At 51.6% G+C, this 21,819-nt stretch overlaps 1 protein-coding gene across 3 annotated transcripts in view; it reads left to right on the top strand.

Moving 5' to 3' along the window:
- Nucleotides 1–17,693, top strand: part of LOC144949333 (pyruvate kinase PKM) — a 37,241-nt gene extending 19,548 nt beyond the window's left edge. The window contains exons 1-12 of one of the 3 annotated variants that reach the window (XM_078879299.1): nucleotides 2,735–2,898; nucleotides 7,911–8,136; nucleotides 8,537–8,628; nucleotides 8,924–9,055; nucleotides 9,818–10,004; nucleotides 11,306–11,499; nucleotides 12,627–12,703; nucleotides 13,030–13,180; nucleotides 13,826–13,978; nucleotides 14,483–14,649; nucleotides 15,042–15,223; nucleotides 15,413–17,693. In XM_078879299.1, the coding sequence (XP_078735425.1) occupies nucleotides 7,989–8,136; nucleotides 8,537–8,628; nucleotides 8,924–9,055; nucleotides 9,818–10,004; nucleotides 11,306–11,499; nucleotides 12,627–12,703; nucleotides 13,030–13,180; nucleotides 13,826–13,978; nucleotides 14,483–14,649; nucleotides 15,042–15,223; nucleotides 15,413–15,519 (1,590 nt within the window). In that variant the 5' untranslated portion in view covers nucleotides 2,735–2,898; nucleotides 7,911–7,988 and the 3' untranslated portion in view covers nucleotides 15,520–17,693. Of the gene's footprint in view, nucleotides 1–2,734; nucleotides 2,899–6,511; nucleotides 6,597–7,910; nucleotides 8,137–8,536; nucleotides 8,629–8,923; nucleotides 9,056–9,817; nucleotides 10,005–11,305; nucleotides 11,500–12,626; nucleotides 12,704–13,029; nucleotides 13,181–13,825; nucleotides 13,979–14,482; nucleotides 14,650–15,041; nucleotides 15,224–15,412 lie in introns of those variants that run through there. The other 2 variants (XM_078879301.1, XM_078879300.1) reach the window with 2 other exon arrangements.
- Nucleotides 17,694–21,819: the final 4,126 nt, after the last annotated feature.

Raw genomic sequence — 21,819 nt, 5'->3', positions numbered from 1 at the left:
CCCCACAGCTAACACTGAACCTCAATACTAACACAGAACCTCGCCACTAACACAGAACCCCACCACTAACACTGAACCCCACCACTAACACTGAACCTCACCACTAACACTGAACCCCACCACTAACACTGAACCTCAATACTAACACTGAACCTCACCACTAACACTGAACCCCACCACTAACACTGAACCTCAATACTAACACTGAACCCCACCACTAACACTGAACCCCACCACTAACACTGAACCCCACCACTATCACTGAACCCCACCACTATCACTGAACCCCACCACTAACACTGAACCCCACCACTAACACTGAACCTCACCACTAACACTGAACCTCACCACTAACACTGAACCTCACCACTAACACTGAACCCCACCACTAACACAAAACCCCACCACTAACACAGAACCTCAATACTAACACAGAACCTCGCCACTAACACTGAACCTCACCACTAACACAGAACCCCACCACTAACACAAAACCCCACCACTAACACTGAACCTCAATACTAACCCAGAACCTCGCCACTAACACAGAACCCCACAGCTAACACTGAACCTCACCACTAACACTGAACCCCACCACTAACACAGAACCCCACCACTAACACTGAACCTCAATACTAACACAGAACCTCACCACTAACACTGAACCCCACCACTAGCACTGAACCCCACCACTAGCACTGAACCCCACCACTAGCACTGAACCTCACTACTAACACTGAACCTCACCACTAACACTGAACCCCACCACTAACACTGAACCTCACCACTAACACTGAACCTCACCACTAACACTGAACCTCACCACTAACACTGAACCCCACCACTAACACTGAACCTCACCACTAACACTGAACCCCACCACTAACACAAAACCCCACCACTAACACAGAACCTCAATACTAACACAGAACCTCGCCACTAACACTGAACCTCACCACTAACACAGAACCCCACCACTAACACAAAACCCCACCACTAACACTGAACCTCAATACTAACACAGAACCTCGCCACTAACACAGAACCCCACAGCTAACACTGAACCTCACCACTAACACTGAACCCCACCACTAACACAGAACCCCACCACTAACACTGAACCTCAATACTAACACAGAACCTCACCACTAACACTGAACCCCACCACTAGCACTGAACCCCACCACTAGCACTGAACCCCACCACTAGCACTGAACCTCACTACTAACACTGAACCTCACCACTAACACTGAACCCCACCACTAACACTGAACCCCACCACTAACACTGAACCTCACCACTAACACTGAACCTCACCACTAACACTGAACCTCACCACTAACACTGAACCCCACCACTAACACTGAACCTCACCACTAACACTGAACCCCACCACTAACACTGAACCCCATCACTAACACTGAACCTCACCAATAACACTGAACCCCACCACTAACACTGAATCCCACCACTAACACTGAACCCCATCACTAACACTGAACCCCATCACTAACACTGAACCCCACCACTAACACTGAACCCCACCACTAACACTGAACCCCACCACTAGCACAGAACCCAGCCACCTATACCACCTGGGGACCCACAGCGGCAATATGTGAAATACCTCGCCTGGTTTACAGGTGGTGGGTTCGATCCCGATCATGATGCCGGTTTATTTGGAGTTTGCATGTTCTCTTTCTGTGGTCACGTGACATTTTGTCTCTCTCTCTCTCTCTGTGGTCGCGTGACATTTTTTTTTACCGGTCCTTCGGTTTTTTCCCCTCGACATTTTAGAATCAACGTGCGTTTAGAGTAATTTGGCTGCAGTACATTTCCACTTGATAAGTCCCTTCGTTGAGCTCTCATTTGTGGCCAGGTAGCTTCTGAACAAAAGAGCTATACAGCTCGGTAAGCCTTACCTGGTAAAATAAAAAAAAAACATTTGTTTTTTAGCCCAGTACCCATCACGAACACAGAACCTAGGCACGGTGAAATGCAACATCTATTGTGAGCTTATGAATCGATGTTCACCGGAGCCTTTTCACATTTGTGTTGAGACTAGGGGTCGGCACGGTTTGGCTCAAACCACCAAACCGCGGTTTGAACCGAACCAAATCGGTTTGGTTTGGCTCTGTTTGAACTGGTTCGGTTTGGTTTGGGGCTACGAAAACCGACTCGGTTTGGCTCGGACAGGGTGGAACCGGCTCAAACTAGTTTGGTTCAAGCCAACTTAAGAGGTTTGGTTTAGCTTAGTTTGGTTTGGTTTTGGTTTGGTTTGGTTCAGTCGTCGCTGGTTTGGTTTGGATTGCTCAATTTGAAACCAGTTTGAGTCGGTTCAAACCGTGCCGACCCCTAGTTGAGACACAAGATACCAGCCACCATTATTGACCCAGCGTAATCCCCCCCCCCAAATCCATCCACTTTCTCGCTCACCTTAATTATAAACCGATCACTTGCAACCAACCCAGCCATCTACACAGCCACCCTGCCACCTACCGACCCACCCACCCTATCGCCTACCCATGGAACCATTCTCCCTCCCCTCCAACTCTCCCAGCCACAACCTGAATCGATAAGGCTGCCAACCCGGCGCTATTCAGCCAGCCATCGAGTTAGTCGGCTACTCGCCCACCCTCACCCACCCGCTCTCTCCCCCCACTGCCCCGCATCGCACGCTCTCCTTGAGCCCCCCACCCCTGCCCTCCTCCCTTACCGCCGCCCCCCCCACGTTACAAGTGCGCTGCCTGCAGCTTAAAAAGGACGTCACAGCTGTTCCGCTCTCCCGCTTTGCCGGATAGATAGTGCCGTGTCTCAGCCCGAGTGCCATTCATAGAAGCTCGCGGAAGACTCGCCGCTCCTGCTGCTGCTGCTGCTGCTCCGTCTCCCGCTTCGCAGGTTTGTCATTCTCAGCGCTGGCGTTTCCTGCCGTTGTGTTTGCATGCGTGGGCGCGAGTGTAGCAGATACGACGGTGGTGGTGCATTCGTTGCGTATGGATCCAATTTATTATACGTGCCCTGCGAGGCTATACGTGTAAATGTTGCATACGCAAATGCGCACGTAGAAATATTCGTCCACGGGTACAAGTACAACAGGGTCGTCTGTCATCGTCACCGTCTTTATCGTATTCACGCGCACGCATACAGAAATGTGCGTGCAATAGATGCAAAGCAGTATTCGGACGTGTGTGAATATTACGTTCGTATGCATGCTAATACTTGTGTGTGTCTTGTATTACACCTACCTACTGCGTACTTTCTACCGCGGTAATCTTACGCAATTATAAATGTGTTTATTTAATACATTATTATAGCAGGTCTTTTGTCGCTAGATATTTGTTTTAGACTCTTTGCAAACCGAAGATTTTTGAAGGAAGTCTTGTCGGCTGAAATGTTGATAATTCTTTCAACCGAATACATTTTTAAAAAAAATCCTGCTTATTTATTTTGTGTGCGTACGCAATCTGGCCAGGTGTCTCAGCGGCTCAACAGTCACACCGTTGTGGGTTCAAATCATGGTTGGGGAGGTATGGACAAAGCCCATCATTCTGCCCTTCGGGGTCAATAAATTAAGTACCACGTTGTGGATAGACTTTCCCCCATCATAGGAATGTGGAATGTGCGCTCCTGTTCTCAGGGTTGTAAACAGGAGATGCGCACCAATGCCTCAATTGAGCAGGAAATCACTTCCACTTAATTATAACATGCGTGCTATGTGTACCCCTTGCATGTGTATTCATATATCGTAATAACGTGCATGCTATGTGTACCCCTTGCATGTGTGTTCATATATCGTAATGTATCGATATGCATATAACGTACATATGTACATGATTGAGTCCTGTATATGAATGGTAGAATGACTGTTAAAGTTTTAAGTATATAGATGAGAGGACGACCAATGCGGAGATGACGCGATGAGATGGGCTCAAGTGCAGGAGCGAGAGATGGAGTGTGAACGTGGTGAGAGCGATGGTTTCGGCAGTGGCATGGCTTCCATCCAGCAGTGGATAGATAACAGCTGGAACGATGGGGTCAGCATTTTCGTTAATCTTAAAAAAAAACCACCCTTCGCAAACCCGAATCGACGAGCATGGTGAAGTATGGTCATATTACCCCCCCCCCCTCTCTCACCAACGTCTGATACGGCATGGGGAGACTTTCAACAAGCAGTGGATTGGCAACATTTCCTGATTGAGTGGCTACATTATTCCAGATGGCCGAGTCATTTTGTATGTAAGCTGCGTATAGGGTTCCATCTTTGTGTGGATGCTCTGGGCATAATTTGCCCTTTGCCCGAAAGGTTTTGTTGAAGCGAGCGTTCGCTAGATCGCACGCCTCATTAATTAAAGGTCTATACAGTATGCGCATTTAGCCTGCGTTCAAGATGAATATCAAGGCCTCATTTTGCCGGGGGTTGATGTACATACGTATCGGAGAGAAATATTTAGGTAAAATGATTTGGTTTAAAATGACAGATTCCTAATGTAGCATTGGCTCTAGGAATCTAGCACGTTTTGAAGCAAATGCACCTGCGTATAACCAGACCGATATTAATACTGTTGATCCACGGCAATGTGGCAGCTGAACTGGGCTTCGCGCAAATACAAACATTGCCAATGCACTGCTCAACCTGCGATGTCTGCGGTGTTGCCAATCGGCATTATCAGCCGCTGTCGCCTCGACAGACCTGGTTTTCACCTGAGGACGGCTGCTTGCGTTGTAGCCGAAACGTCGTGAGAATTATTTTATTATGTTTTATTTTTATTATTTTATTATTTTCCTTCTACGTGACTTTACCGAAAGAACCAAGAAGTTGAATCCCTGCAGTCACGAAAGCTTTAAATCGAAAAATTATCAGCCTTGTTCTACCCACTGCTGGATGAAGGCCTGCCCTTCGGCATCGCGATGCAGCAGTCCGCCGAGCCCTCCCGCACGCCGCGTCCGTTACTCCGACCGCCGGGGCCACGTGGTGTCCCTTTGGCGTGACGTGCGATGGCTGCGTCGAGCAAATGCTCTCCGATCCAAGGGGGTTCCTCTTTTTCTGTCTTTTCGTTGCGATCGTTGTGCCTCCACCTTGTCCGTGCTGTTGGTGGGCGCCCCCTCGGCTTGTGTTCCACTTTAATTGCGGGATGTTAATTTATGATCCGTACGTCAAGAGCCGGAAATATGACATAAGTGACCAATTTTACATCAACCAGTTGATGTCGGCATGCTGTATTCTGTAGGCACATTGCACGTGTGTTGATAATCACTCTGTAATCCTCTCCCGCCCGCCTCCATGCTTCAGGCTCCATAGAATAATATGGAGCCGTCTCTACGCTCCCTGCTCCGTAGAATAACACGCAGCAGCCTCCGCGCGTCGGGCTCCATAGAAAAAAACATGGAGCGTCCTTCCAGCTTGCCCCACGTGTTGTGACGGGGGCCATGGTCATGACGTCACTGCAGGACGCTGTAATGGTGCTCCCTGAAGGTCATATGACCGTGACCTTAAATTATTCCTTTCCTTATCAATTACCTTTGTAATTAAATGATACTGTGTCTAGGCGCAAGCCTCACTCGGTCTCAAACTTGTCCCTTTCTGTCGGAGGGCGTTGCCACATAGGGACGTTTGGCCGATTTCCATTATTAATGAGAGATACGGAACTGGATATACGTGGAGTAGACCAACCATGTGCATACGACACGGCGGGGTGGGGGGGGGTCGCGCTCAAAGCTCCACACAGGTGGATTCGATTACCGCTTTTGCTGTACCCGCCATCTCCTATCCCACTTCCCAGCCCAAGCCTGCAGCACCTTGTTATCTTACCCAGTCTTCAATCCCAAGTGTGAACCAGGCTCAACTCCCTGCTCTTGGCTTCTGCCATCCGAACGTCTTGTTGGATCTCGGAATGCACAGGCCCTTTGTTAATCCACTGCTGGATGAAGCCCTCTCCACGCCCTGTCATGTGTCGATCTTGTTTTCACCATACTTCATCACATTGGGCCGTGCGGGTTGGTGAAGAGGGGAGGTGGTGGGTGAGTGGGTCTGGCTCCATTACTCGCCACCGATATTGGCTTTGGCTGGGACTCGAACTCGTGTAGTCGCGTTTACAGTGGAGTGCGCGATCTGCTGCGCCACCGCTACCCCCCCCCCCCCCCCAGGAATATTTGGTGTGGTCTTAATTCCAGCACGACAGCTGAGAGAACATTCTAAATGAACCGGCGTTGCACACACCGTTTATTTATTCATATGATTGACTGCGGCGAGACGCTCCTACGTGCTGCCTGGGGCCCGTCGCCGTTCTTTACACTACATTACCTGTGGTAGACGTTGCCTAAACGTACGCGGGGAGTGTTTTAGATTTGGATACTTTATATATATACACACACACACGTGACCCGTGACTCGAGGGGGAAGAGAGGGGAGTAGGGATTAGCCGCTTGAAATATTTTAATTACAACAATTTTCTTCTAGGTTTTCCTTTCGTTGTCCGCCAAGTCGATGTGAAGGGACCGGGCGGCGATGCTGGGTTTGTGCGGCGATGCAGCGGGAATCTGGGTCGGAGCCGATGACGCCGACGCTAGACATTGAATGCCGCCCCCCCTTGGCCAAGGTCGTTTGAATTTCAGACGCTGCGTCACAGCTCGGCGTTACGCACTCCTCCTTTTTTAAGCGGTGCGCGGTCATTTGTATTTTCTTGGTTTTGTGGAAATCTCGGAGCTATTCAAGTGTCAAAAGTTTAAATTTATTTTTAACCGATTGTGAACTTAAGAGATGAGTCGGTGAATGCGTGAGTAGATGGATGGCCGAGTGAATGGATGGGTGAGTTGATGGGTGGTCGAATGGATGAGTGAGGTTAGCTCAAGTTTCAAGCTTCAAGTTTATTTTAGTTCTTAACTGGACGTGAGAACTCATGAGACCAGGATGAGTCTCACCTGCAAGATTGACCTGGGTTGCCCAACGAGACAAAATCAATAACAATGAAGTCAATGGAGATCCCCATGCCGTATTGTGAAGTGGTCCACAAGCATTGGATCTATAATGGCTGATGATGATGACGATGGAACTGAAGTAGCATTGTTGTTGTAGAGTACACCCCAAGTGTGTCGAACAAACGGAACTCGGGAACACTGTTAAAGACTTATTAAAGGCGCGCGCGCACAGCGTTGCGTAAGTGACGCATTCAATATCCTTCGCTGTTAACGAGGCCGATTGCGTCGCCCCCGTTGAGAAGCGGTGGCGTGCGCCACCCGATCTACCCTGCGAAATTCTCACGTTACACCCCTTTGCCCGCAAGCTCGCTCGCGTGATTACATCGAAAATTAATCTCCGCTCGACTCAAGGGCCTCTATTCAAAGCCGGCCAAACCCCAAACCCTCCCCGCCCCCCGCATAGAGCGCACAATGCCCAGGGTTTAATTTCGGCCACGTCTGTCCTCACCCGGCTCACCACATCAAGTATGCCTCTCGCTGTGGCGACGAGTCGTGCGCCACCTGCTCCAGTCTTATACCAGCGAGCCTCATTGCTCTGAGCTTGCCCGTTTTCGGGCTAGTCGTCTGCCCCGGTTAACACCGCAGGGGGTGCGTTAAGGCAATAAAATTCCCCCTCCCGTCTCCGTCAAAGTGGACCTGGTCGTCCCCCGTGACGTCGTTTTGAAGGAGGTGGGCCACGCGCCCGCCGGCGTTGCAATCGAAATTTGGCCACGGTGGAAAATTACCCGCGAGGTGGCCCGATTTTTTTTTTTTTTTTATGCGGAGACGCATGGCAACGTCGCCTTCCCCTATGACTGTGAAAACTTAGCAGGACCCTCCACGACTCTCCTGGGTGAACGAGCATAGCTACGATAATACGAATGGCATGAATAGCGAAATGTACCGGCGATTGATTTGTTGATGTGCCCCGTTTTCATTTTTTTTTGCTTTTGCAGAAGTCTGCAGCGGACGTGCTCGCATTTTGAATCTCGGCGAAAATCACAGCGAAGCTCCCCACACACCCTTGAGCAGACATGGCAAGCCACGACCCCGGAAGCGCCTTCGTGCAGACGCAGCAGCTGTCGGCATCGCGCGCCGACACATTCCTGGAGCACATGTGCCTCCTGGACATCGACTCGGAGCCCATCACGGCGCGCAACACCGGCATCATCTGCACCATCGGTGAGCTGCGCGACAAAACCGGCGACCTGGGTTCGATTCCCGTTCACGGCCAACACCGATTATCTGAACCTGTCCTGGACCTCTCCTAGATGGACTCGGCCTCAAATGAGTACCTGGTGCGGTGTGTAAACATTGCTATGGAGGTGACGAAGGTGGCCGGGCGTGGTGCTGGCCACCCCACCCCCTAGTGTGCCGTGCCAGCCTTCATAGCTGCTACTCACGAACAGCACTTGCCCCAACAGTCTGTTAAAGCTACACGGGGGATCTTTGTCTTTGTTTTGTCTTTGTTTTGTCTTTGTTTTGTCTTTGTTTTGTCTTTGTTTCGTCTTTGCTGCTCAATACGGAATCTCCGTGTGTTCCCTTGCCCCCCTCCTCCCTCCGTCACCCCGCCGTGTCACAGGGCCTGCGTCGCGCTCGTTGGACACCCTGAAGGAGATGATCAAGTCGGGCATGAACATCGCTCGCATGAACTTCTCCCACGGCAGCCACGAGGTGTGTGGCGCACCGTGCTGTGTGTGGCGCTGTGTGCAGAACTGCATGCCGCGTGCGTTTCTGTGTGGTGCCGCGTGCGGTTTTGTTGCGCGAGCATTACACTCCGCGTGCCGCCACTGCGGCGTTGTCGTTGCCGCGTGTCGCGATCCTTCTGCTGCCGCTTGCGTCCGTTGCTGTGGCATAATCGAGCGTTGCACCGCGAACGTTTTATTTTGTCGTGCTTCCTACGTGGTTGTTGTTGTTGTTGTGCGTATTGCGAGCGCTGCGCTGTGCCGCGCGTGTGTTTCTCCCTCAGTACCACTCTGACACCATCAAGAACGTGCGTGAGGCCACGGAGAGTTTCGCTGGGAACCCCATCTACTACCGCCCTGTGGGGGTCGCTCTCGACACCAAGGGGCCCGAGATCCGCACCGGCCTCATCAAGGGGGTACGCCTCCACCCACGGACCCCCACACCCAGGGGATGCAGCAGCAGCAGCAACATGACCCTTAGTCCACGCATCAAGGGAGTACACCACCACCACCACTATAATTTAAATTTGGATAACCTTTCAGCTATGAGAATTCAAATGCTCAGCTTTGTTGTGCGAAGACGATTCGTCCTCTCCCTGTGGCAAGGCGGGTGGGAAAGTGCTGCCCTCTTGTGGCGAGGAGGAGAGAAACCCGTGATGCCATATCCTTCCACGCTGCTCTCTGCGAGCTCCGAACGGACACTTAAATTGGGGGAAAAGCCAACTCGTGTCAACATCGAGCCCCCTAAATGATAGTTCGCAGGCCAGAGCTGCTGCGCACGCTTTGCCCTTCACGCAGGGTTGGCTGCCGCTGGGTGTCCCCTTGGCTAGGCCGCAACAGGGCGAGGGAAATGAAGACTCATGCTGGTTCCCTCCATGAGTTCTCACGCGGTTCGCATGAAACACACTTGAACATTTGAAACTTAGCCTTAAAACTTGGGAAGAAACATTTTAAAAAGTAAACGAATGAGTGGGCGAATGGCTAAGTAAATTGTATCGTCAATTAATGAGTGAATTATTTAAATGAATGAATGCATTAATAAGCGATTGAGTAAATACATGAAATGGCTGTTTTGAATTCACAAATGCTGTGAGTGGATCAATAAACGAGCGACTGGTTGACTGAACGAACGAACGCACGGCTGGACTAATGAGCGAGCGGTGGTGGTGGCGGCGCAGAGCGGCACAGCAGAGGTGGAGCTGAAGAAGGGCGCGGAGCTGAAAGTGACGCTGGACGACGCCTACCAGGATGCGTGCGACGAGACCATGGTGTGGCTCGACTACAAGAACATCACCAAGGTCGTGACGCCTGGCAGCAAGATCTTCGTGGATGACGGCCTCATCTCCCTGCTCGTCAAGGAGATCGGTAAAGGAAGGGAGATGAGCGCGCGCGAGCGTGGACTTCCTCGCCAGTGGCTTGGACATCGGGTGGCGTGGGGGGCGGTGATTAGGGGGGGGGGGGGGCGATGATGGGTGGGTCGCGTCGAGAGACGGTACGCGTGGCGGCTGTGTGTCGCTAGTTCGGTGGCATGAACAGAGAGATGGGTAATTTAACACGTAGTAGATTTTCGCGACCAATGGTATTCGCAATAAGGGGGATTTTGGGTTGGATCGCTTAAATATAAATGTGTCGTTGACCCATCACGGTCAATGAATAATATTTGTCACGGAAACCAACCGTGCCAATTAGTTACTACAGTACTTCAGCACGCCCAGTGTGTTGGGAGAGTAAACCCACAACATTTACAATCCGAGTACCATGATGTTTCGCTGGTGATTACAACCAACAATGCTTCATCGGGCGATGTTTTTTTTTTCTCTCCCATAATTGGGAAACAAGTCTTCCCGTTTTCGGTCTTAAACAGAGTAAAGATGATGTCATCGCTGTGAGCCTACGTGTTAAACTGGTAAATGGGGGGTTGTCAACGTGTCAATGATGCATGGGGGGGTCGACTGGTCAATGTACGGCAACAACCCCTCTCCGCGAAGATCTGGGGGGGGGGCAGTTTTGCTGCAGCTTAGAGCAACGAAAGGGCTTTGACCTCAGGCAAATTAAACGCGATTGAATGGAGCGGGTGAAGTTCACGGTACCGTCGCTGGGCAAGACCAACGGCGGGAGTGGCAGTCTGCGGCGTAGGGACGACCGGGGGGATGGAGCGTTGAAATTGGCTCGTGTGCGAGTGCTTAGGTCTGATCGTTGCATCACAGGGCTATTAAGACCTGTCGACAGACTTGGAGGCCTTCACCCAGCAGTGGATTGATTTATGACGCAGGTATAGCAGATAAATAAATAAAATAGACACCACGTTGATCCGTTACGCCATGCAATTATCATCAGCACCTTATTAAACCGCTGCTGGATCAAGGCCTGTCTATTTCATTCATAGTGGCTGGTAAATCGTGGTTCATACATTTTTTGGTTTTACCATTTGGTTATCCAGACCAGGATGAATTTAATTTGCAAACTTGTGTGACCTGGGTCACCAGAACGACAAAAGCAACAACACAAAATAGCAAAGGCAACATCCCAAGCAAATAGAAACTGGAGCGAAAAACAACAAAAATAGAAACCGGAGCGTGGTCGAAATTGATAATGAAACGCCGTCGCAGCTGTGCTCACCGCCACTATCGGTCACCCATCGCCCTGCCCCCTCCGCCCTCTCCCAGGCGACGACTACGTCATCACGGAGGTAGAGAACGGGGGGATCCTGGGCAGCCGCAAGGGCGTGAACCTGCCCGGCGCCGCCGTGGACCTCCCCGCCGTCTCCGCCAAGGACGTGCAGGACCTGCAGTTCGGCGTGGACCAGGGCGTGGACATGGTGTTCGCATCGTTCATCCGCAAGGCTGCCGACGTCGAGGAGGTTTGTCTGCCGGCGCCGCCCGCCTGCCCGACACGGACTTTTGCACTTATCTCTATATATGTAAAAAAGGGAAATTTGTAATTATGTGTGTCTGTTCAAAATGTTTAGCGTACTTCCTGACATGCAACAAACTTCTAATTTGCCATGTGGATACTTTCCAGACTGTACACCATGCAAAAATTATAAAAATAGACTTTGCTATTTGGGGGGGGGGGGGGGGGCGCAATAATGCATACATTTTGCACGGCAAGTGAGTTGTGACGTCAAATATGTCATGTGACCCGCGCATGTGGAAGCGTAACGCATTGTAGTGTAGTGGTCAGCGCGCTGCGCTACAAACCCGGCGACCTGAGTTTGATTCCCGCTCATGGCCACCACCGGTGAAGATTATTTCAACCAGTCCTGGGCCTCCCCTAGGTCGACTCAGCCTCAAACGAGTAACTGGTGTGGTGTGTGAACATCGCCACTGGGGAGACAAAGGTGGCAGGGCGTCGTGAATCCAAGTCTCGGGCGAAGCCGGGTAGTAAAGTTAGTTAAACTATAAACTAAACTTTTTATTTTACCAGGTAAAACCCATCTGAGCTCTGTAGCTCTTTTTCAGAAGCGACCTGGTTATCGCAAACGATAGCTCAACGAAGCGGTGGCTTATCTCTCCATGTGGAAATTTAGAGCAGCAGCAAAATACTCTTAATCACGCATGTTGTGGACTATAAATGTGGAGGGGAAAAAAATCGGAGTACCCGGAGAAAAATGCACCCGACCACGGGGAGAGACATTCAAACTCCAAGTATACAGCAGGCGTCAGGGTCGGGATCAAACCCACAACCTGCATGCCAGGTGAGGGAGTTAACACCTCTTCACCACAGCGCCTCTTAAATTTGGTGTGGTAGCTAAACGCAGTCTCGCACTCGGCTAGACCAGGCACTTGCTTCTTACCTTGGCGTCGAAAAACCGACGCAGACCGTCAATCGCCAGTGGTCACTCTTAACCCTGACGCTAGACGTGACACCCGCCGTGCCTAGCCCCTCGCGCTTGGTCTAACGCCGACCCTGGCACTACTGGGACCACAGGCCTGACGCTCGCCCTCGCTCGTACTCATCGCGGCGACGTCCGACCTTGTCGCCTAGGTGCGAGCCGTGCTGGGGGAGAAGGGGAAGAACATCAAGATCATCAGCAAGATTGAAAACCACGAGGGCGTGCGCAGGTGTGTGCCGTTTGCCGAATCGCGGTCGTGTTTACGATCGTGTGCATGTACAGCCCTCTGTGGGTGTGTGTGTGTATGTACGTTGAACTTTTTTTGCACCCCGACGAAGCCAACCCTGCTAATCGGAGGTGCGGATGACCGCCTCTGACCCTGCGTTGTGTGGGATGATTAATCATAACTTTCCTACGATGAGGGAAACAGAGTTTATTGTTCACGGTTCGGTGGCCGAAATTGGAATTCGATCCGCGAACCTCGGCCAGCGGCTCGGCGTGCCTGACGTGGTCGTTCTGAGACCCGAAGTAAACCTCCCCCTGGGCTCGTTTCAGGTTTGAGGAGATCCTGGAAGCGAGCGACGGCATCATGGTGGCTCGCGGGGACCTGGGAATCGAGATTCCCGGGGAGAAGGTGTTCATCGCGCAGAAGATGATGATCGGACGCTGCAACCGTGCGGGCAAGCCGGTCATCTGTGCCACGCAGGTGAGGGCCACGGGGGTGGAGGGGCCACGGGGGTGGCACACAGCGCGATGAACCCGACGGACCGGACTTCGCTTCCCGCTCATGGGGCCAGTGCCAGTGGCGATTATCCGAACTGGTCCTGGGCCTAGGCCAGGCGGCAGAGGTCGCAAACGGGTTTTGATTCCTTACCCGTACCCGGCCGCACCAGGGTCGCAAACGGGTACCCGTACCCGTACCCGGCCGTACCCGTACCCTACCCGTACCCGGCCGGGTATGGGTAGGGTACGGGTATCGGGTACCTGATTGCGACCTCTGGGATGAAGCCATGTTGCAGGCGCGGGTGGGTTGATTCTAGGAACTTGAATTGTGAGAAGAGACAAGACGTTGGGAAATGAGTGACAAACGGTTACTCACCAGTGACTCGCGGTCTACCTGTACCCGTACCCGGCCGCACCAGGGTCGCAAACGGGTACCCGTACCCGGCTGGGTACGGGTAGCCGGGTATTGAGTAGGGTACGGGTATCGGGTACCCGGTTGCGACCTCTGCCAGGCGGTGGCCGTTGAGCCGAAGCACGTATTTGCAAAAAGGTCCTCCCCTCGCTCTGGTTTGCGTCTCTCGAGTTACGAGCAGCCGCTTGATGGATTTGGCGGCGATGTTTGCTGCAGATGCTGGAGAGCATGATCAAGAAGCCTCGGCCTACGCGCGCGGAGAGCAGCGACGTGGCCAACGCTGTGCTGGACGGCGCCGACTGCATCATGCTGAGCGGGGAGACGGCCAAGGGAGACTACCCCCTGGAGGCCGTGCGCATGCAGCACGCGGTGAGTGAGTGAGCGTGGGTGTTGGAACGGTAGGGGGCACAGGTGGTGCAGCGGGCCAGTCGTCTCGGTCAGTCAACCTATGGCACTTGGGTCGGTCCCGTGACCTCCTGCCAGTGGGCATTCGACACTTCACGTGGCCTTAACGTGCACAGAGCCTGGCACAAGCGCCCTGGTGATGTCACCGCCACTTAGTGGCGAATGGCGGTTGTTGTTGATGTTGGTAGTGGTAGTGTCATGGTCAGCGCGCTGCGCTATGATGCCTGGCGTACCCAAGTTTGATTTCTGCTCACGGCCAACACCAGTGACGATTCTCTTAACTGGTCCTGGGTCTCCCCTAGGTCGACTCGGCCTCAAATGAGTACCTGGTGCGGTGTGTAAACATCGCTACTCGGGAGACAAAGGCGGCCTGGCGTGGTGTTGGCCACCCACGCCCTCGTGTGCCGTACCGGCCTTCCATAGGTGCTCGCTAACAGCACTTACCCCAACAATCTGGTGTTGCTGTAGATTGCCCGGGAGGCGGAGGCGGCGATGTACCACCGCCAGCTGTTTGAGGAGCTGCGGCGGCTGTCGGGCATCACCAGCGACCCCACCGAGACCACCGCCATCGGCACCGTCGAGGCCTCCTTCAAGTGCTCCGCTGGCGCCATCATCGTGCTCACCAAGTCCGGACGGTGAGTGGTGGTGGTGGTGCTGGTGCCGGTGATGATTGTGACGGAGGCGGTGGTGGGACGGCGTTGATGATAACGACAACGGCGGAGGTCGTGCTGGTTGTAGTTGTGCTGCTAGTCGAAGTGGCACTAGTGTGGTGGTGCTGGTAGTGGTGGCGCTGCTGGTGGTTGATGCGGTCGTGGTTGTGCTGGTTATGGAATTTCGTGACAATGCTAGCAATAGCGCATGGCATTTTATCTCTCCTTCCGGCTCCCCGGTAAACTAACGTGTGGAGTGTGGCACGTGCCTGGTTAAACACGGTCCGTGGCGAGGTACTGGGGACATGGTGTGTGTCGTGACGGTGTGGGCCGCCCTCCCTCCGGCTGAGACGATCGATCCGTTGTGGCGCGTGCAGCTCGGCTCACCTGCTCTCCAAGTACCGCCCGCGCGCGCCCATCATCGCGGTGACGCGCTGCGGCCAGACCGCGCGCCAGGCGCACCTCTACCGCGGCATCTTCCCCGTGCTGTGCCGCGAGCCGGTCAACGACGTGTGGGCCGAGGATGTGGACCTGCGCGTCAACCTCGCCATGGAAGTCGGTGAGGCTCGCTTCGGCACTCGGGCTTAGCGGGCTTGTTAGGAAGTCACCCCGACTCCCTCCCTTCTCCACCTCCTCTCGTTCCTCTCACTCTTCTTGCACTCCCCGTCTACGGAGAATCGATGGGATTGTCGCGTTTCTCCCCGCGAGATGGTGTTAACGGCTTTGTCTCCGTTGTTTTCGTCGGCAGGCAAGTGCCGCGGCTTCTTCAAGCAGGACGACGTGGTGATCGTCGTGACGGGCTGGCGCCCGGGCTCCGGCTACACGAACATGATGCGCGTCATCAAGGTCACATAGAGCGGGGCGGCCAAGCGAGCGCGACAGAGGGCGGCAGGCGAGCGAGGGGGCGCCAAGGAGAGCTGGGGGGTAGAAAATGACGACGCATGCTAAACCGGGGACCAAGTACACTCCAGGGCCGGTTGGCAAAATGACTACGTGGATGGTTTTTCCTGTGTGTTTTTGTCTGGATTTTTTTTTCGGTTTAATATTTTGTTTTTTCGAGTCCTTTGATATTTTTCGTTCCATCAGAGTGCTTTCATCGGGTGCCGAACGGGACTGTCCAATAATTTAATTGCTCAGCTTTATCGTTTTATCAGAGCACTTACCATTCAGTGCTCTGAGATCTTGGTCACGTTTCTGTAATTTCCCAAAAAAAAAGAACCACAACCAACCAATGTGTGCTCGCTGTGAGCAGCCAAAAGTAATGGACAATCGACGCCGACTCTAATGCCGACAAGCAGCTGTGAGAATATTAATTCTGTACCGCGTAGCATGAACTGGCAAAATCTGTCGGACGTGGGACGCACACGTGTAAGGACCTTACTAATTACGTCCGCATGTTTCGAACGGAACTTGCGCGCACGCAAAATAGTAACACGATATTTCCTCTGGTTAGTTTTTAGGCTAGGTGCTTTACAACGATGGCAAAATGTAAAAAACCTGGCTTACTGAATACTCATAGCCTATGACCAAATCGGCCGGAATGCGCCCGAGTCCTGCTCGACCAAGCCGGGTAGAGCCCGGGTTGCGTTTTGCATGGTTGACCATCGTGCAACAGGGGTTTTTGGCCAACAGATGGCAGTGCACCAACATCCCCGTTATTCTTTCCCCAACCCGAACCATCGGTGGTCGGATCACGGGCGAGGGACCTTCGCGACCCGGAGGCGCTTGTCCAGCAGTGGATCAGCAAACGGGCTGCGCGAGCGTTCACAGACGCGGACATTCATAGGCGGGACTGGGACGGCGGGTTGATGGAAAAATTCACGATTTGCTGTGGGACCACGCGCGTGTTGCGAGTGTCGCTCCCGATGGTAGCACTCTGCGTGCGGAAGGCCGCGCTGTTCTCGGCAGACATAACCAGGAAGAGGAGGTCTTGTCTCCTCGATGTTCAAGACAAACGTTTGACTTGAGATGAGTCCCACGCAGCGGCTCTGTCGCTGCCGCCGCCGCTACCGCTTTGCGTGCGTGTTCGTGTGTGTGCGTGCGTATATATGTATATCCATATGTGGCCCTTGCAAACGTTAATCTACTGTATCGCGCAAGCACTTAGGCCGGTGTTGGCCACGATATTTTGCTCGCTCTCTCTTGTGAATCCTGGAAACGGCAAAGTTATGAGAAGTACTTTAATGTGTGCACAGCTTGAAATAAAAATGTTAAATGTGAGCTCATTCCAAACACGGCGAGCGCTGCTTTGTGGCTTAAGTTTTTTTTTCCGACACGTACAACCACAGGACGGCAATATAAGCAGGTGATTGTTCTCCTGCATAATAGACATGCTTTTTAAATTTGCCTTCGTGAACCAAGAATCTATATATTTTCTGCCACCAATATATATGCGTAATAGTATAAAAGTATACTCACAAAAACCAAGACGCATCTCCCAAAGAAAAACGCGTTCTCCTTCGGGGCATCGTCACTGTCAATGTTGTCGTCTCTCCTTTTCTTCATGGTGGTGGTTCCAGCACCTGCGCCCCGTGTAGTTGAGACAAACGTTGCCACACAGGCAGTTAACCCCGCGGTGGTTAACCCCGCGGCGGTTAACCTCCACTCCGGTTAACCCGGCGGTGGTCGGCCACATCTCGTTATCCCAGCGCTGCAACGGCGGCGGGCTTACGTAACGGATGACACGTAAAAAACTTGGCTGTAACTCGGGATTTCGGAAGAAAAAGCCACATTGTGCTTTTTGTCTTAGTTATACACTTGAAGATTTTGTGTGTGTACGGTGGTTGGTGGTGGCGGCGGCTGTGGGCTGTGTGTGTGTGTGTTTGCTGTGCTGCTGCAGTGTATTTATTCTCTCTACTTAAGTTCCTCCGCTCACTTCCCCGCACCTGAGTTCACCTCCCCTTCGTCTCCCCCCCCCCTTCAACCCTTCCTCCCTTCCCTTTGCTTCATCTGCACTGTGCTGCCGACGTGCCCGGGCTTGTCTTGTCTTGTAAAAGGGAAAATAAAATCTCCATGTGAGCATGCGTGCACCCCGCGCGTGTTTTGCGTTTCACTCTCGTTTCGCGGGCAAATTTTTAGTGGAGCAGGTTGGGTGCGTGTTTTGCCCATAGGAATCATTCGGATTGTGATGTGAGCTCGGCACTTCCGGTGGGGAGAAATTCACAAGGGTGGGTCCGTTCAGAAAAAAGAAAACGTTAGCCACTTGAGATTCCAAGTTGGCACATTTCTCGTTCCAGAAAACGAGTGTTTATTTCTCAGTTTGGATGCATCACTTGACCAATGTTTATGAGAATAGGTGAAAAATGATACATGTCCGAGCACCACCAGGGCACACTGGCACTGCTGTGCCACTCGGCACGGGTGTGTGGGGTTGTGTGGGCTCCGTGCCAGCTAATGTATTTGTACTCGGTGTGCGGTTCTAATTTAGTGTCCCTCGTGCTAACTCGTAAGCCCCGCAATAGTTGGGTAGCCGCACATGAATCAACACGGATGAGCCAGCTTGGAGAGAGCCGAGCCAAAGATGACGGGGCTTGAGTCGTGCGGATGGTGTACAGATGGGGGGGGCGGGGGGCATAACTGGCACTGGATGAACGATCTGGTTGGTGTAGGGCAAAGACACGAACCATTTTCGAGATTGAAAACTTTGTTTCTTTAGAGCTGCTTTGTGTGTGTTTAGTTTGTTGTCCTTCCACCGCACCTCCGACGCAGCACGGTTGGCTCCGTACGGTGCGAAAGAAGTTAAATAGGTACATTCATGAAAGTGCTAAAGAAGTAAAAGGTTAAACCCTCGTCCTTGAACTGTTAATCTCAACCTCTCAAAAGAGCAATTTCTGCTAACTTTAAATCTGAATGGAAGACTGGATGGAGCGAGTGTGCCGTGAAGCCACCGCAGAGTTTCCCGCAGTGCGGAACAAAACGGCAAACAAATGATCCTCCGCTTGGCGCTATCGGCGCTGTTACCCATCACCATGGATACGGCCAGATTGGATGAAGGCGGTGGTATATTCTATTCTGTTTGAGATGGAAGGCACGTTGATAAGAACCAAAGCCAAAGAACTCATTCCTGCGGAGGGAGCTGGTAGGAACGTTGGGTTGCTCGGTCAATGGCCAGGGTCAACGGCGGCGTGGTGTATTCCGCAAATATGGCCGACTGTGAGGGCGGGCACAAGCCGGCGTGAGTAGGTTAAACGTTGAGTTTTATAAGGGCACCACGGGGTGACCAGCCCCACCCAGCCCCTCCCTGCACGATGGACGGACACAATAATCCTCTGGTGGGCTGGTGGAACCAGTGGGTTCCTACCAGTATCGCCAAGCATGTAGACTGATGCGCAACAGCGCTACCAACCACCACGCTACAACGGACTCAAAGAGCGCATCCGCTGGTGAAACCGATGCGGTTATTCACTGCGGTGAGAGGTCTTCTTCCCAACGGTGCGCGGATGCCTTGTTGTGAGATGGCATCGTCGCCTACACGACGCAACACGGAATTGTCGCATCGCGGCGCCGACTCGGGAGGTGACGATGGTTTGGGTGGAGCTTGATCCAGCGGAGTCTAGAACATGGCTGGTGTGGTGGCTTCTTGTTGACAGGGTGGCGAAGTGGTAGCAATTCTGCCTGGGATTGATTATCCTGGGTTCGATGCCCGAGTGGGGGTGCCTTTCCGCGTGGAGTTTGTATGTTTTGCTCGTCTTTTTAAATCCTTTATATTAAGTTCACTTGCTTGCTTGCGCGCTTACGACCGTGCAAATATTTCGGTCGTTTTTTAACCCACTTCCCGTGATCCAATCGAGCTGACATTTTGCACACAGACTCGTTGTGCGTGACATTTTATTTTCGTGAAAATGTTTTTCAAAAAATTTCCACTTTTTAGGATTTTTTTTTCATATTTAATTTAAAATACCAATGTGATAAAAATGAAACTCTTACTCAAGAAAAACATAAATGAATAATAAAATAAAACCGATGCCACGCATATTAAGGATTTATAGAGAAAAACTTTGTTTTTACGGGTTAATTTTTTCTGCGTTCTCCTCTGGTTCCTTTGATAGCGAACAAAAAAAACCACACACGCAATGTAAACTAAACCACTTTTATTTTGCCAGGCAAGGCCCATTGAGCTATGTATAGCTTTTTCAGAAGCGATATGGCCACAAATGATAGCTCAACGAAGTCACCACGTGGAAATGTACAGCACCCAACGCCGTCGCCATGGGGTCAAGATTGGGGGGGGGGGCTAAATCTTCAAGAGGGTCTGGGGGCCCCCCCCCTGAAAAAAAATGTACATTTGAAAACGAATTTCCTGCCTAAAATATTAAAAAATTCACTAACATAGGATGGACTTTTTTTTTTACAATGTCTAAGTGTTACATTGCTCTGTTTTTCTTTTTTTTACCTTTTCTTGTTTCATTGTATGCAATGGCAGAGTTTAGGGATTAATAAAGTACAACCATAACCACAATCATATAAACAGAAAATATATTCTATAGCAATATATTGGGGGGGGGGGGACATTTTGAGCATATTTTAATATTGGGGGGGTGGGGATGTGTCCGAAATATATATTATAATTACGGCCTTGATATCACCCAAATACTCCAAAAGCGTGTTTTGAAATGTGGAGGAGGAAAACAACCGGAGGAGGACCCGAATAAAAGTCGTCGCGACCACGGGCAGAACACGCAAACTCCAAATATACAGGCGTCAGGGTCTGACTCGAAGCCAATGACCTCCTTGCGTGTACCACGAGGTAACAGACCCCAATCCCAATGCTCTAAAGTGCCCTGCGCAGGACTCTACTGGGGTCACACCAGAGGTCGCAACCGGGTACCCGATACCCGTACCCTACCCGATACCCGTTTGCGACCCTGGTGCGGCCGGGTACGGGTACGGGTAGGCCGTGAGTCACTGGTGAGTAACCGTTTGTCACTCATTTCGGGTATGGTAGGGGTAGGGAACGGCCGGGTACGGGTACCCATTTGCGACCCTGGTGCGGCCGGGTACGGGTACGGGTAAGGAATCAAAACCCGTTTGCGACCTCTGGATCGCACAGAGAAGCGGCGACGTCGGCGGCTCCTGACGCAGCAGAAGCTTGGCAGGAACCACCCGGAGCTACTCGAGGCTTTCCTGGGTGAACGCGTGGACGCGACAACGACGTTTGTATTTGTGTCCGGGGTCGGACAACTGCAGGGCCGTGATTTCGAAAAGTTGATTCGTTTAGCCATGTTTGTTGTAGTACGGAGTAAGACTGATGGCCTTAATCTAAGTTGTCTTGTGGTTGTTGTTGGTTGTTTGACTTGCATCCCACTGGGATTTTTGCACACAGCGTTGGTGTACGGTGGTTTTTCTGCAATATTTTGCTGTCTTTAATTGGATTTTCTGTGTTTGCACTTAGTCACATATTCACTTTAAGATGTTTTCTTGTTTATGTTTTTGTGTTTTGTTTGTTGCGGTTGCACCCGATTCAAGAGCCGAATGGCTCACAGGGCTATACCTAATAAATGAACTTGAACTTGAGCCGCGGTTTAACAACAGGTTTTACCCTTTCTGCCAATAAACCGTGAGGTGTTAAGATGTTAAAACGGCAAACGGAATCCTTTTTTCCAAGGAATCCTGTCTGGATTTGAAGTTTTCGTGACTGCAAGGGTCCATACTCTTTGGTTCTTTCGGTAAAGTCACGTAGATGAAAAATAAAAGAAATATTTTTTTTTATAAAAAATAATAAAATGAAAATAAATAATTCTTTTTTTTTTCAATCTACGTGATTTTACCGAAAGAACCAAAGAGTATGCATCCTGTCTGCATTAGCCACACGCACTTGTGGTGAACACGCACACACGCTCTGGTGATATATGGCATTATCTTTGAAACTGATTGGCCCTAGCTAGAGACGGCCTTCTTTATGGCCCAGTCTCACCAGGATGAGACCGGAGAGCAACGCCGAAAGGCGGACAGTACAAAGACGCCTTCTTGGTTCTTTCGGTAAAGTCACGTAGAATGGAAATAAAAAAATAAAAAAATAAAACATTATAAAATTATTCTCACGACGTTTCGGCCACAACGCAAGCAGCCGTCCTCAGACGCTGTCTCCCCGACAGACCTGGTCTTCACCGGAGGACGGCTGCTTGCGTTGTGGCCGAAACATCGTGAGAATTATTT

Source organism: Lampetra fluviatilis, chromosome 53 (genome assembly GCF_964198595.1).
Source record: "Lampetra fluviatilis chromosome 53, kcLamFluv1.1, whole genome shotgun sequence".
NCBI lineage: Eukaryota > Metazoa > Chordata > Hyperoartia > Petromyzontiformes > Petromyzontidae > Lampetra > Lampetra fluviatilis.
The sequence above is the reverse complement of the archived record's forward strand: the minus strand, read 5'-3'. Positions and strand labels throughout refer to the sequence as shown.